The sequence below is a fragment of the Bubalus kerabau genome, chromosome 2 (genome assembly GCF_029407905.1).
Source record: "Bubalus kerabau isolate K-KA32 ecotype Philippines breed swamp buffalo chromosome 2, PCC_UOA_SB_1v2, whole genome shotgun sequence".
Taxonomy (NCBI): Eukaryota; Metazoa; Chordata; class Mammalia; order Artiodactyla; family Bovidae; genus Bubalus; species Bubalus kerabau.
The window spans coordinates 69,342,255-69,358,859 of NC_073625.1; the positions used below are offsets into that span (position 1 = coordinate 69,342,255).

At 34.7% G+C, this 16,605-nt stretch overlaps 1 protein-coding gene across 1 annotated transcript in view; it reads left to right on the plus strand.

Moving 5' to 3' along the window:
* Positions 1–16,605, plus strand: part of LIPI (lipase I) — a 79,894-nt gene that overhangs the window by 41,316 nt on the left and 21,973 nt on the right. The window contains exons 5-8 of the mRNA XM_055567808.1: positions 2,918–3,007; positions 4,191–4,358; positions 6,068–6,172; positions 13,554–13,665. Of these exons, the coding sequence (XP_055423783.1) occupies positions 2,918–3,007; positions 4,191–4,358; positions 6,068–6,172; positions 13,554–13,665 (475 nt within the window). The remainder of the gene's footprint in view (positions 1–2,917; positions 3,008–4,190; positions 4,359–6,067; positions 6,173–13,553; positions 13,666–16,605) is intronic.

Here is a 16,605-nt window from a genome sequence, read left to right on the forward strand (position 1 = left end):
AATTCTTTTCCAATAGTGAAAGGAAAAGCAATAAACATATTATGAACTATTATTTTAAAAATATTCATAACATAACATTTTTCTAAAATGTGCATGAAAATCCGTAACCCAAATTGAAACATTAAGATGTCTGATTGTATTAAAATTAAGAACTCATTAAAGAACCCTTCATGAAAGCTAATAGCAAGCCAAAACAGGAAAACTGGTAAGTAAGTTGTGTATATCAGTAATAAAGAAAAATGGAACTTAATTAAATCAAGACTTGATCAGACATTTTACAAAAGGGAAATTCCAACTAGGCACTGGAAAGTTCAGTAAGCAGAAACATTTAAATTAAAACCTCATGTAATACCACATGCCTACCAGAATGACTAAAATTAAAAAGCCTGACAAGACCATCTATTGGAGGGTATGTAAAACAGCAGAGATACTTGTATGTTGTTTGGTAGTGGTATAAATTGGTACAACCTCTTTGGCAATTTATTTAGGATCATTTATTAAAATTGAATATACTCATATTCTATAACCAGCAATTCTATTCCTAGGTATGTGACCAACACATGTGCTTTCAAATATGCATTAATGTGTGTGTTCAAGGATGTTCATAGTATTAACACATATTAACCTTAAATTTGAAACAACATATGTCCATCAACAGAAGAATGGATAAATAAGTTGTGGTATGTGTGTCAATGAAATAGTGTATAGCAATGAATGATTACAAATGAGTGACTACATTTATACCTGACAATGTGGTCTAATATCACAAATATACTGATAATTGAAAGAAGCCAGACACAAAAGCATGCTTGAAATATGAGTCAATTTATATATATTTCCACAATGAGCTAAAATAAAATATATTGTTTTGGAAGCTTCTTTTTCAAGAAAAAGTGGTTTTTATTTTTATAGAAAAGTAAGGTGCTGGTTATTGGGTTATTTCCTGACATTGGTTTGGTAGCTAAGTGGCTGCTTGCTTTATATTCATTAATTAATCTTTAGTTTTATGTCTTATGTTCTTTTCTGCATGGATGTGTTATATTTTACAATAAAAAGAAAATTAAAAAACCATATCTGCTCTCCCCACCCTTCTTGAAACCAAGAGAATGAATGGCCCAAGCAGACTCAACTGCCCTGCCCCTTCCATCTGATAAAAGGGAAATGACATGCCTGAATCAAGGGCTACTTGTAAGTTAATAATAAATACCTTTTGCTTCTTCCTGATTCCTGAGCAGTCTTCTTAGTTTTGATTCTACTTGAGATGCAGATTTGAGAAAATGATGGCTCTAAACCTGAAACCCCCTAGTTTTAGAACTCTTATGATGAGTTCAAATATGAGGAATTTTTAAAGATCTCCAAAATTATTGGACTTCATGGGGGTTATATTTAGAAGACTGTTCATCCTTACTAAAATTCCACAAGCTAAGTGGGGGGTGGAATGGAAGGAGTTGGTTAGTTTATCCTCACCACTGACACAATCAAATCCTACATGCGCTTCCCTGGATTCCAGGGAATTCTGAGGAAGTCACCCAAGTTGCCTTTTGTCTCTCCTTATACCCTGTACCCCCTTCCCTGTAATGCTCATGCCCAGTGTCCCCATGCCCTGGTAATGCCTCACCAGCTGTTATCTTGTTCTGATACTAACTAGAACTAAAGCAAGTAGCTGCATCTTGATCCTTACTGTCAGACCCAAGTACTTATCTTTGCTGTGCTCAATCTTTTGCTGATCTCTCTCAAGAGTTCATTATGTCGTAAGAAATTTCTTGAAACCCAAGCCAAAGCATTGTTATCTTACTTGGCAGTGAGATCACAGTCCCAAATATTCTGAGCTTGCTACTTTTTTTTTTTTTAATTTCTATGGCTCCCCTAGGTTACAGACCCCACATTGGTTAATGCACCTAGAAATTGCACCTCCCCTAATGTCCCAAGGTTCTACAGATACAGTTGGCTGTCCATATCCATGAATGTGGAACTTGTGGACAAGGGGGGAATGACTGTGCTGTACCATTTTATATAACGGACTTGAGCATCCTCAAATTTCCATGTCTCTGTGGGAGAGTGGGAGATGGAGGGCAGTTCCTGGAACCAATATCCCATAGATGCCAATGGATGAGTGTATACAGAAGTTTTTAAATCATAGCTACATGTTTCATGTCACTCTGGCCCAACTTGTTCCAGTTGAAGTAGCATCTTTTGATTTTTCCAGTTAGTGAGTCTAGCATCAAATGCTATGCATTATTAACCAGAATGAGAGTGAATGATCACACCTAAAAAGTCCTAGATGACTTAGCTTCATTCCCTCCAGTGCTCTCTTTCTCACATGTTATACCAGATAAACTGGATTCTTTAAATAGCCCGTATACACACAGATACCTGCTTGATTCTGCCTCACTCACATCCTTCACACTTCACATCTTTGTTCAATTCTCACCTCCTCAGTAAGAAATTTCCCAAACTAAAAAAAAAAAAGAAATTTCCCAAACTATTTAAAAGTCCAACCTACCACATTCACTGTCCCTTATTCTGCTTAATTTTTCTCTGCAGCACTTATTATTATCTGACATACTGCATTTATACTTGTTTATGATGTCTCTCTTCCACTAGGATGTGATTTCCACTACAATGAGGATTTTTTGCTCTTCCTTTTTCAATTGTATTGGTATATTCATAGCACAAATAACTGTTATGGGCCCATAATACACCAATCACATGTAAATGTATTAAATTAATGAAATGTAATTTGCCTGAGAAGTTAAATTGAGGAAATAATACCCCCAAAATAATCTTTTGAAAAAGAGAATTTTTTTCCAATTCACATTTTGAATTACTGTCCATGAATTTTATAGGAAACTTTGTTTTATATGTGTTGCTGAACTGATTACATATACTTTGTGATTCTTGGGTCTTTTCTTCTCAGGTCTAGGCATTAAACAACCCTTGGGACATATTGATTTTTATCCAAATGGAGGGAAAAAGCAACCTGGCTGTCCCAAATCAATTTTTTCAGGTATACAAAAATATTTTAGAATAAATTGTGCATGCTTCAAAAGAATGAAAGAAAATCAGTTGTTTTTCCTTTCTAATATGTGGTCAACAGTTTTTTCACCATTGCTGATCATTCAGGAGTTATTGGTGGAAATGATCTAATTTGATCCTTCTGAGTTCATAAATGTTACCAGTAGACCTCTCATTTGATTATGGATGATACCTACTATCCTATAGGTTTATCATTTTTAGTTTATCAGTTTAAACAGAAGTTTAAACAGAAGTAGACATCTCATTTGATTATGAATGAAATCTATTATCTTATAGGTTTATCATTTTTAGTTTATAAGTTTAAACAGAAGTTATGTCAGTGAAGAAGCATGTGTAGCCAAAGTATCATATAACACAAGTTTGGTTTCAGGATTTAATTTTTACCATTGTTGTTGTTGTTTAGTTGCTAAGTTGTGACTGACTGTTTTGTGACCCCCATAGACTTATAGCCCACCAGGCTCCTCTGTCCATGGGGTTTCCCAGGCAAAAATACTGGAGTGGGTTGCCATTTTCTTCTCCAACCATTACCACACTATTATTGTGTGTTATTCACAGATTATGAACTCTTGCACTTGGTCATTCTGTACATAAAGAGCTAAACAACCACTCTCTGTGTGGAATTTGGCTTACTTTAGAGCCATGGTGAGAAATGTCCTGAGATCTACAGTGGGAACTGTTCAAGAACCACATCTTTAAAGGCCACAAAAACTAGAGTAGTTTAATCAAAGAGACAGGAATGTAAGAAGTTAGGAAAGGAAAGGGACATGATACATCTTTAATGTCACCTGTTTGCACAGGTATCTTTGACACTGAGTAGGAATGTTAGGGGTGAGAGTTTAGAAGGGAGTTATGTGTACACTAATAATTAAATATGGTAGCACTGTGTGTGTAATTTGTCAAAGTACTGAAATTAAACATTCTTGCTACTTTATTACTTTAGAAAATTTTCTTCTATATCTCATGTAAAAGGCATACTATATTTAAGCTTCCAATGGTACCGTTTATTAAGTTGCCTGAGATAAAACTGCATTGCAGACAGTACTGTGGTATTCATAAAGTACACAGCATTAGGTAGAATTTAATCTTTAATTTTTTTTTCTAATTTACTCGAACTTGGCTTAATACATCTAACTGCTTGATTTTTAACACTTAAGGACTTGAATTTATTAAATGCGACCACCAGAGAGCAGTTTACTTATTCATGGCAGCTTTGGAAACGAGCTGCAATTTTATTTCATTTTCTTGTCGTTCATACAAAGATTATAAGACTGGTTTATGTGCGGATTGTGCTGACTTTAAGGGAAAATCATGTCCCAAACTAGGTAAGAGAGATTGTTATAATTACTCTAATTCTTTGTGTAAAGTGAACAACATAATTGTGTTATTATTTTCTGCTGGAAGCTTTCATGTGTACTTGTTAATATACTAACACTTTTGGGAAAAGTCTTCTGTGGGACAGGGAGAATAATTCATTTCCTAGTAAATGTTTTTAAGGTTCTTAGTGAGAGGAACTTGGTCAACCTCTTTTCCATGTTGCATGTAGTATATGCATGTGGAGGCCTCTTGATGATTCTTGTTCTTAATACACAGAAGGATCTATCATCCATCTATATTTCCACTAAAGAAAGAAACTTATTCATTTTTAGTGATATTAAGGGTTTTCTTTGCTGTTAGTTTGTATTTTTAAGGGAAGTCTTAAGAAGTGAAGAGGTATGAGCCATGGTTAGCTTTGCATTTATTATTAGCAAGTAGATATGAATCACACATGGTTTATACTTTCTAAATCAATAAACTTGGTAAGAACAGTTAAATATTGCAACTTTTGATTAACTGAAGTCTGACGGTGGGAAATTATAGAGAAAAAAGAATCCACATAAAAATAGAATTTTAAAGCTGGAAATGAATCTCAGAGGCTGCTTATTCAGTGTTTGCCAAAGACAATACCAGACCCCAAGTATGTCATGAGCATGTAGCCATCTAATCGTATCATGACAGGTCTACTAGAAATGTTTCCAAAGCCAAATAGCTTCAATTAAATGGGTAGCAATGACAAAGTCTGAATTAACAGCCTCCTGTGATTTTCTTTCATAGGAGGTATATACTAACATATGTAGAGAATCACTAGAAGAGGCAAGCAATCTGCAGGCTTTGCTAGACTTATTTCCTCATAGACCCGTCTGTCTGGAATATATTTTAGTTTATATAATATATCGTAGTGTGATTGGTTTTCTTCAGCCCTCCTGTTGGGGATTGCTTTTCTGGTTCTATTGCTTTTCCAAAGTCAATTGTGACCCAGTGTGAACATGTGGATTGCTTAAGGGCACAAGTGAAAACTAGAGTTAAATCTCTGATTTTTCAATTCAATATTCTGTCTACTGCATTCAGATTTAAAATTTGGAGGTAGCAAAGTAGAAATAGACACATACATGAAGTAGGAACCATCTTAGATATGTGTGTGTATATTACATATTATATATGTACAAATAAGGTTTATACAGTATATAGTACTGTGTGTGTATATATATATATAGCAGAGATGATATATATATTTCATATATAATAGAGGTGATATCTAACTATATACCTTGTGTGTATAATGTATACATATTCATGCTGTACCAGCATGAATATGTATATAAGAGAATTGGAGGCTGTGCTCATGGAGTTAAATTTTATGTTCAAGTTTTATCTAATGAGTTTATTTTGCTGAATTCAGTAAAACGAGTTTCAAGTAAAATTACCAATTTATAATAAAGACTTTGGCAAGTGGACTTTAACCATATGGAGTATGCAACGATCTGATATGATTTCCACGGTGTAGATTTATTTGTGAATCTTCAATGTAAAAGCTGTTATAGTTGAAATAAATAGGATGTGAAATTATTTGAAAAGTGATTTTAAGTTATAAAAATCCATAAATTGTAATTATTAGTATAATACATCAATCCTTTAGTTCTTTTCAGTAATTAGATATTTTTGTATGCTATTTGATTCAAGTTCAATGACTAATATTCTATTTCTCAAATCTCAGGTTATCAAACTGAGCTATGGAAAGATATTTTAAAAGAAAGGATAGAAAACACAACTCTCAGGACGACTGTATTTTTGGATACTGTTGGAACAAATCCATTCTGTAGTAAGTTAATATTTGTTAACAAATGAACTAATTATTAGTTTTATATACTAATGCAATTTTTATCCAAAATTCAAATTTCATTATGTGCTTTCAAGGAACTTTAAAATTTGCTAGACGGTTAGTTGTACAAATTCAAATAAAATGAGCATATGCTTTGGGTAATATTCTTCCAAAAAACAATCGATGTCTTTTGTTTTCTCCCTCAATTTCCATGATTATTCTCCCATGTTTAGTGTTATGTCAGCATATAACAACTCACAGAGTTTAAGACATCTATCTACACTCTTAGCGCCCCTTTGGAAACAAGCTAAATTATATAAATACAAAATGTGCAAGTAAATAATAATCTTCCCAATTTATTTAAACAAGAAGAGAAAATTTGGAGAACAAGAAAATCTCAGAAACTTATTAACTAATTAGATTTATGAGGAAGTATTAAAAAAGTAAAATTATTCTGTTAAGCAATCAGGAGCTTAAAGTGGTTTAAATAAAGCAAATCCTATTATATGAAAATATTATGAAATACATTTCCATAAGTTTGCCATTGACTCTGGTTCCTGAGGAATAAATATTTGAAATAGACCCAATAAGATATTTTTGGTCAGTTATTGTAGATATTTTGCAGTCAAAGTTGTTACCAATTTTTAAGATATTATTTAAATGTTTGTGAGGTGTCTTGTCATTCAGAATTGTTCAGTCGCTAAGTCGTGTCTGACTCTGCAACCCCATGGGCTGCAGCATACCAGGCTTCCCTGTCCTTCACTATATCCTGGAGTTTGCTCAAACTCATGTGCATTGAATCAGTGATGCCATCCAACCATCTCATCCTTTGTCGCCCCTTTCTCCTCCTACCCTCGATCTTTCCCAGCATCAGGATCTTTTCCAATGAGTTGGCTCTTCCCATCAGGTGGCCAAAGTACTGAAGCTTCATCTTCATCATCAGTCCTTCTATGAATATTCAGGGTTGCTCTTTGTTAGGATTGACTGGTTTGATATCCTTGCTATCCAAGGGCCGCTCAAGAGTCTTCTCCAACACTAGAGTTCAAAAGTATCAGTTCTTCAGCGATCAGCCTTCTTTATGGTACAGCTCTCTCATCCAGACATGACTACTGGGAAAACTATAGCTTTGACTATGTGGAGCTTTGTCATCAAAGTGGTCTTTGCTTTTTGATACATTGTTAGGTTTGTCATAGCTTTTCTTCCAAAGAGCAAGTGTCTTTTAATTTTGTAGCTGCAGTTACTGTCAACAGTGATTTTGGAGCCCAAGAATATAAAATCTGCCACTATTTCCACTTTTCCCCCATTTATATGCCATAAAGTGATGGGACCAAATGCCATGATCTTCGTTTTTCTGAATGTTGAAATTTAGGACAGCTTTTTCACTTTCCTTTTCCGCCCTCCTCAAGAGGCTCTTTCAGAATTCAGAATTGGGCTCATCCATTTTTTTCATTAAAAATTTTATTGAATTAAATTTAGATTCACATGCAGATGTTAGAACCAATGCAGAGGGATCCAGTGTGCACTTTATTCAGTGGTAAAATTTTGTAACGCTATAGAGTAAATATAATATCACTCAGTTCAGTCACTCAGTCGTGTCCGAATATTACACGATATTGCTACAATCAATCCATCTTATTTATAGTTCCTCACTGGTGTGTGTGTGTGTGTCTGGTTCTCTATTACTTAATCATCATATATAGAGCTCTGTATCTATCACCCCAGTGAAAATATTGAACTGTTCCATCACTATCAGACCTCTTGGGTGGCACTTTTATAGCTATATATATTAATACCACCTTCATATCCTGTTGTTTCTAATTCTTAACATCCATTAATATATTCCTAAAAATCTGTAATTTTGAAAAATGTTATATAAAGGGAATTATTCACTATGTTTGGAGAAGGCAATGGCAACCCACTTCAGTACTCTTGCCTGGAAAATCCCATGGATGGAGGAGCCTGGTAGGCTGCAGTCCATGGGGTCGCGAAGAGTCGGACACAACTGAGTGACTTTACTTTCACTTTTCACTTTCATGCATTGGAGAAGGAAACGGCAACCCACTCCAGTGTTCTTGCCTGGAGAATCCCAGGGACGGGGGAGCCTGGTGGGCTGCCTTCTATGAGGTCGCACAGAGTCGGACACGACTGAAGTGACTTAGCAGCAGCATGTATCAATAATTCATTCCTTTTTATTGCTGAATAGTATTCCATGGTATATATGCACTAAAGTTTGTTTAATCATTCATATGTTGTAGAACATTAAGGATGTTTTTAGATTGGGCTATTATATTAAAGCTGCTTTGGATATTTGTATATATGTTTTCATGTGAACTTATCATTTCTCTGGTATAAAGTCTCAGGAATATAAATACAGAATCAGAAGTTAATTTCACATTTAGCCTTATAAGAAATTGAGAAATTTTTAGCGTGGCTGACCATCTTATATTACCCACAGCAAAGTATGAGTGATCTAATGAGTGATTTCTTACTAGCATTTGGTGTTGGTCATTATTTTTTTAAAAAAATTATCCTTCCTGATAGTATGTAGTGATATCTTGTTAAGGTTTTAATTTTTGTCACCTTATGAGTTTGCATATCTTCTCTGTATGGTGAACTGTGCATTTGTGTCTTTTGCTCATTTTTCCAATTGAATTTTTTAAACTATTGGCTTTTGAGGGTTCTTCATATATTTTTATTGGTAGTCCTTCTTTCCTTGTTGAAGATTTGGTCTGCAAATATTTTTTCCTAGTTTGAAACTTGAGTGTCTTTTCATCTTCCTCACAAGGGCTTTCACAAGGGCAAAAGGGTTTACTTTTGATGAAGTCTAATTTATTGCTTTTTCTTTTCAAGGAACATTCTTTTGATATCTAAGAACTCTTTGATGAGCCCTTGGTCCTGAAGATTTTCATTCAAATTTTTTTCTAACAGTTTTATAATTATATGTGTTCCTTTAAACATAGACAATCTTGTTTTAAATTTATATTGAAAAGCACATATCTTAGAATATCTAAAATAATTATTACAAAGAATAAAGAAGAAACAATCACTTTGACCTTCCTTCTGCATTGCAACTCTTTTTCTGATTCTCTTCTTCTGTCCTCCTCTTTCACCTGTACGGCTTTGTGATTACAATCTTTGGAACTGTATTATGCCCACGTGAGTAATTCAAGACAACCTCTCTCTTCTAAGGGCAGCTTATTAGCAGCCTTAATTACATTTGAATTCTTAATTATTCTTTGCCATTTCAGGTAACATATTCACAGGTTCCGGAGATTAGGACATGGACATATTTGGGGAGGTCTGCTACAGTTAAATATACACATGTGAGTTTTCACAGTCTACTGGTATCAGTATTTACCACTTCAAGTGAAATGTGAGAACATCACTTCCATTTAGGTTACTTTACGTTCTCCACTTTTTAATATTATTGTCTCAAATATCAGATCATGTGATAATTTTATTTCAATTATCAAATATGATTTATCAATTCACAAGGGTGTAAGGATAATTTATTGTGAAAGTGTTAGTCACTCAGTCCTCTGTGACCCCATGGTCTGTAGCCTTCCAGGCTCCTCTGTTCATGGAATTCTCCAGGCAAGAATGCTGAAGTGAGCTGCCATTCCCTTCTTCAGGGGATCTTCCCAATCCAGGGATCGAACCCAGGCCTCCCTCATTGCATGCAGATTCTTTACCATCTGAGCCAACAGGGAAGCCTGCTTTATTGTGTGTACCCATATTTTTTTCTTTTCCCATTTCCCCTTTTTATTTCTGCTGCTGCTGCTGCTGCTGCGTCACTTCAGTCCTGTCCGGCTCTGTGCGACCCCATAGACGGCAGCCACCAGGCTCCCCCGTCCCTGGGATTCTCCAGGCAAGAACACTGGAGTGGGTTGCCATTTCCTTCTCCAATGCAGGAAAGTGAAAAGTGAAAGTGAAGTTGATCAGTCGTGTCCGACTTTTAGCGACCCCATGGACTGCAGCCCACCAGGCTCCTCCGTCCATGGGATTTTCCAGGCAAGAGTACTGGAGTGGGGTGCCACTGCCTTCTCCATTTTATTTCTGAATACTCCAGAATTATTTACTTCATCAATTCCTCTGTGTTCCTTCTTACAAGATGTAAGAATGAGTCTGCTAAAGAGAAATTCTTTGTTTTCTTTGAAAATGTCTCTATTCCTCCATTATTCTCAAAGTATAGTTTTTCTGTGTATAAGAAATAGAGTTGAGTTCTTTCTTTTAGCACTTAAAAAGTGTTGTTATCACTTCCTTTTGGCCTCTGTGGTTTCAGATTCATTGTAACTCAATTGGTTGTTCTCCTGTAGCTAACACATCATTTCTCTTTGGCCACTTTCAGGATATTTTTCTTTTTTCTTTTAGTGTTCTGAAGCTCGATTATAATTTTTTTTTGCTATAGTCTGACAGGTCCCTGGGGCTCTGTCCATTTTTTTCTGTCTGTTTTTTCTCTGTTTTCAGATTGAGTGGCAGATTGATCTGTCATCCAGTTCACTGATTTCTGTCCTCTATTATTTCCACTCTACTTCTGAGACTATCCCATAAGTTCTGTGTCCATTATGGTAGTTGTCATTTATGTAATGTCTACTTTATTTTCTTTTATAGTGTCTATTTCTTGGCTGAGACTTTTCTACTCCGAAATCTTTTTTCAACAGCCTCTGACTCTGAAGCATTTTTAGGATGGTTCCTTTAAAATCTTTGTCGGATTTTCCCAGCATCTAATTCATCTCAGTGCTGCCATTAGTTGATTGTCTTTTCTCACCAGAGTTGTGATTTTCTTTGTTCTTGGTATAACAGAAAATTTTCAGTCACATCTTGGACATTTTCTCTATGTGACAATTCAAATGCTGTTTAAATCTTTTATTTTAGCAGGAGTTACATTGTTTAGGTTTTAGCTTTATGTATTCTGAAGCTGTGAGTTTTAGCTATATAGTTTCAGGATTTTCATATTTTCCTGGTGACTTGGTTTTTTTTTTTTTTTGCTTCATAATTAGAAATGAATCATTTTTTGCCTCACAGACATTTATCGGATTCTGACACAACAACAGTTTATTTCATAGAGCCTTTAAATCTTGTGCCTTTTTTTCTATCTTTAATATTATTTTTTGTATTATTTTATTTCACTTATTTAACAATGAATAATTATTATGAATATTATCATTAATCAGATGTTCACTTATATTTACCAGTTTCAGTTTTCTACATTTTAACTTGTCCTTTTTTCCCTCCTCATCTCCTTCCTTTTGGACTTAATCTTTATCTTGCTAAAATAGATCCTTAATAACTTTTCACTAAGTAATGTCTCTCAGTTTGTTTCCCTGAAAATATCCTTATCGTTTTCTTACTCTGGAGTGCAATTTTACTCCAGAATAGAATTCTACACTGAGAGTCATTTTCATTGAGTACTTTAAAGATATTAATTCTCTTGTTTTAATATAAATTTATATTTTCATTTATTAGCAATCTAATGGAGATAATCTACAGTTTTATTCTTGTTAAACTTATATATGTATATATACATTTATTAATCTGTTAATTTAAATAATCTATTGTTTTCTTCTGGTTAAACTTATATATGTGTATATATATTTATTCATCTAATAATTTAGTCATGATTTATTGTTATCATTTTCTAGTCTCAATGTTCAATCCAAGTCCTTATTAAAATTAAATGAAAAATGTTTGTTATTTCAAAATAAATATTCATGCCACATTTTATCATAGAAAACTGTCATCATTCTGCTCTTCAAAATTCTCCCTTCAGAACAAGGTGGATTTTGTTTTTTCCAGAATTCATGTACCATAACCCTGGAGGACTTTTCATGTAAATTTATGGAGGTCCTTAACCAATAGGGACTTGTAAATTTAAATTCTGTGTTACCTGGAGTTTATTTTAGTCTCAGGGAATTTTTTTTTTTCCACTTAAGACTAATACACAACTACTAGGAAGAATTTTCCAAGTTTCTCTTTCAATGACAAAGCAGAGCGTTAAGGTCCCTGACTGTGCAGGGTTTTTCATTTCGGCTCCATCACTCAGTGCTGCATGGAAGTTGGCACTTCAGTCTGTGTCTCCATGCTACAACCAGTTCTCACGTCCTTTAGAGACCCAGGGCTTCAATTCTTAAGACTTGCCTTTAATTTCTATTCATTGCCGCCTCCTAGTATTTGGTCTTTCTTCATCTGTGCTTGTTTATATACCTAATTTATGAACTTTAACCCAGAATTTCTATGTAATTATACCAGGAGTCAGGGTAATTATGTAACATCTAAATATATCATAATTCCAGGAATCATCTGAGCAATATGAGCACCCACTTTTTTGGGTGAGGGGACCAAGATATTTTATCTAATGCTGGGCAGTCACTGCAAAGTAAAAAGTGTTCCTTTATGTCTTTTGTGCTATCAATTGATAAGGGCCAATTACTTTGAGGTGTCCTAAGGATCTAAGTACTCTCAGCTGTTTAATAGAAACATTTAACAGCTAACATGCTCAATTTTTGTACATGTGTATCTCAGAAGAAAAGTTCATCTATTCCACATTCTGTTTCTATACATTGTCGTCCAAGAGTTTTGCATAATACTTGGGAAAATTCACAGAGAGTAGGAAATTTCTGTGTAGCCCAGGCAATAATGGGTAAAGGGATGAGTTCAGCATCTTTTCCTCTGAAAGTTATATCAATTTTTGTAATGACATTTTGAAAAAGAAATACTATGATCTCACTTTATATAGGATTGTCTAATTTTATCGTCTGGTTTCCCTGGTGGCTCAGTGGTGAAGAATCCATCTGTCAGTGCAGGAGATGAGGGTTCCATCCCTGGCTTGGGAAGATTCCCTGGAGAATGAAATGGCAACCCACTCCAGTCTTCTTGCTTGGAAAATCCCATGGACAGAGGAGCCTGGCAGGCCATGGTCCATGGAGTCACAAAAGAACTGGACATGACTTAGTGACTAAATAACTGTCATTCCCAAATAGCCAGTGAAATTGGTAATTATATTTGTCAAGCAAATATAGGTAGGACTATTAATCATATAATTAAGGAACCTTATAATATTTACCTTAGATGTACTGATAGAGAAAAATTAATTGACCTACATTCTGATATTTTTTGGTTTTGAGACCAGTTAGTATTTACTAATTATTTGACCAACTTTCACCATACTCATGACTGACAGGCAAGCTTTCATTTTTTCAAGACTAGTAAACATTTAACAAGAGGGAAAAATCTATTACCTGTGTACCAAATAAGTGCCTCTCAATATTATTTGCAGATATAGTATGTGCCTAGATTACATAAATATATATTTACATGCATATTTGTACCAAAATAAAGTTTAACAATAACATGAATTGCATTCCACATTTTTGTTTTGTAGCCTATTATTTTGTTCTCAGCATAATTGTTTTGGATAAAAATATGAAGGATGGCTATGTTACATTTAAATTATTAAACCAACTTGGAATCGTTGAAGAGCCAAGGCTCTATGAGTAAGTATAATTTAGTGTCTCTTTCTTTTGTAAGATATATTTTCTCAAGCATCCACTTTTCAAGATAATCCAAACAGTATAAATTTTCTATGCAGTGAGACTTAAATTGTTAAATATTAAATGGATCTCTAGTTGTCATATAACTGATTTGTTCATGTTATACATCTAGCTACTGCAAGAGTTAAAAGAAAAAAACTTTCCACCTAATTTTGAGCACTCCTAGGATTTGTTATAATAACTATTGATATTATTCCATAATATTGAGTTGGCCAAAAAAGTTCTTCCACATTTTTCTGTAACATCTTGTGGAAAAACCCAAATGAACTTTTTTGACCAACCCAATAGTTTATTACTTTAAACTGCTTAAAATTGTGTATATATGTATATACCCATGCACACATATATTTGTGATTCATTACTTATTCTTATCAGACACATGCTTTGTTAGCTTTTAAATTTACTTATTCAACAAGTGTTATTTGCTGCTGCTGCTGCTACCGCTAAGTCGCTTCAGTTGTGTCTGACTCTGTGTGACCCCGTAGACGGCAGCTCACCAGGCTCCTCTGTCCATGGGATTCTCCAGGCAAGAACACTGGAGTGGGTTGCCATTTCCTCCTCCAATAGCACCAACCAAATGTATTCAGGTGTTTCACTAAATAATGGGGATCCAAACTGAAATAGCAATGTTACCATTCTCAAGGAGATCACAGAATACTGGAGGAGACTAATGCATAATTATAGGTTTGAGTAATAAGTAGTAGAGAAATAGAACACTCATGAGCTAAGGGAATCCAGAGAGAGAAGCAAGGAAATGTTTAAAAGGATGGTATTATCGTCAGGGAATGGATGAGGGTGCTTTCAAAGGCATGGAGATAGAAAGTGGCTGAGTTCAGTAACGGCACACAGACTGTCCTAGAGCAGTTGTTTCAAACTTGTTCAGAAGGCAAACAAATTATGAGTCTTGATTTCAAAGAATCATGTTCTGTGCAGAACACTATTTTAAATATTGATGCATTTTATTCAAATACCTGATGAGTACATTTTTCATGAAAAATGTAAAAATATGAAACCTATACACAAGGTAAATCTGTCCATCTAAGCCTGACCAATGGCCTTCTTGTTTTTCTATTAATAATTCTTTGCTAATGAATTTAGTCATGCTTTGGGATATTAACTGTTTTAGATGACATGGGAGTGAGAAACTTTTAAATGATCTTTTATTTCCCTTTTCAAAATTAAAATAGGAGTATTTTCTTGCTGGAGAAAATGGGCTATACAGTAGAAAGTGAGAATAATCTATAATTACATCATGCAGGGATATTCCCATTTACATTAGTTTATAACCATTCCTCTTTGTCCTTCTCCTCCTCCTCCTCCTGTTTCTCCTTCCCTTCCACCTCAACCTCTTCCTTTTCTTCCTCTTTCTTCCTCTTATACATGCCCCTGTGCATGCATATGTTATTTTTTCACTTAGCAAAATTAGGATATTTTTGCAAATGTGTTCTGCCTTCTGATGTTTATACTGAATGCTATAGCTTTTTTTTTTTTTACCATGTTACTAAAAATCACTTACACGTTGTAATGTGATGCAAATATATTGATATGCCAATATAGGATTTAAAACCGAGTGTCAATATTGTGTATTCAGGTTAGAATGACTCCTCACATGATGAGTAATGGGGAGATTAGTGTGAAACAGGTGCAGAGTGGTGGCTATCATAATAATTTATATGAAAGATAATGGGGGCTTGCATCAAGTCAGTGGAAGTGGGATTTTAGGATTTAGAATAGATTTGTTTTGTGATTAATTAAATGTGAAAGTGAAGGGAAAAGTGATTAGGAGTGACTTTGAGCTTTAAATTTGGTGCCTATTTGAATTATGGTGTCATTCACTGAGCTAGGAGATACAAAGAGAGGAACCAATTTAACCATTCAATAACATTTCTTGAACTGTACTAGAAATTAAGGACAAATTTAGGGAAAATTAGATTTCTGTTCCTTCATACTTTTAGTCTAGTGAGCAGATAGAGTTTACAAACACAGTAAGTTCCCTACATATGGATGACTTCCGAGAGTGTGTTCATAAGTCCAACAAAGTTAGCCTAGGTACCCAACTAACATAGTCGGCTACCTAGGACTGTACTGTAAGGTTTATAATACTTTTAACACAAATAATACATAAAACACAAACAGACAAAAAAAATAAAGAAGACATTTTCAATCTTACAGTACAGTACTTTTAAAAGTACCGTAGTACCAGCTACATCTCTGCTGCTTTTCCACTTGCTTTCGGACGTCCCGCTTGAGATAGCGATGCCCTGCTACTGTACTCTACACGGTGCTTTTGTGCACCTTACTGTGAAGAGCTGCTTGTAGAAGATTAATGCATGTGGCAGTGTACACCAGACACATGGACTAACATGTGACTGGACATGAGAACACATGTTCACATCTTTGAAACTTCACAACTTGAAGATTCATATGTGGGGAACTTCCTGTGCATAATACAAATAAAATAATGATATTCACTATTTCTGTTTCCAAACAACTTTTAATATCTATATTGAACTGTGGAGATGGAAATGGCAATGCACACCAGTATTCTTCCCTGGAGAATCCCATGGATGGAGGAGTCTGGTGGCTACAGTCCATGCGGTCACAAGACTTAGACATGACTTAGTGACTAAACCACCACCAGCACCATATTGAGCTAGGCACTGTACCAGGAGCTGAATATACTAGGATGAGAAAAACATGATACTACCCTCATTAAATGTATAGTCTAATAAAGGATATAAAATAAACGAGTAGTGATAAAATTATGTAAATAAGATCTGTCTGTGAAAAATGTCTAGAGGCAAACCATAGAACGTATGGTAACATAAAATAGTGGAGTCACTGAAGCTTTTTCTAAGGACTTTTTATATTTGTTGAGACAAA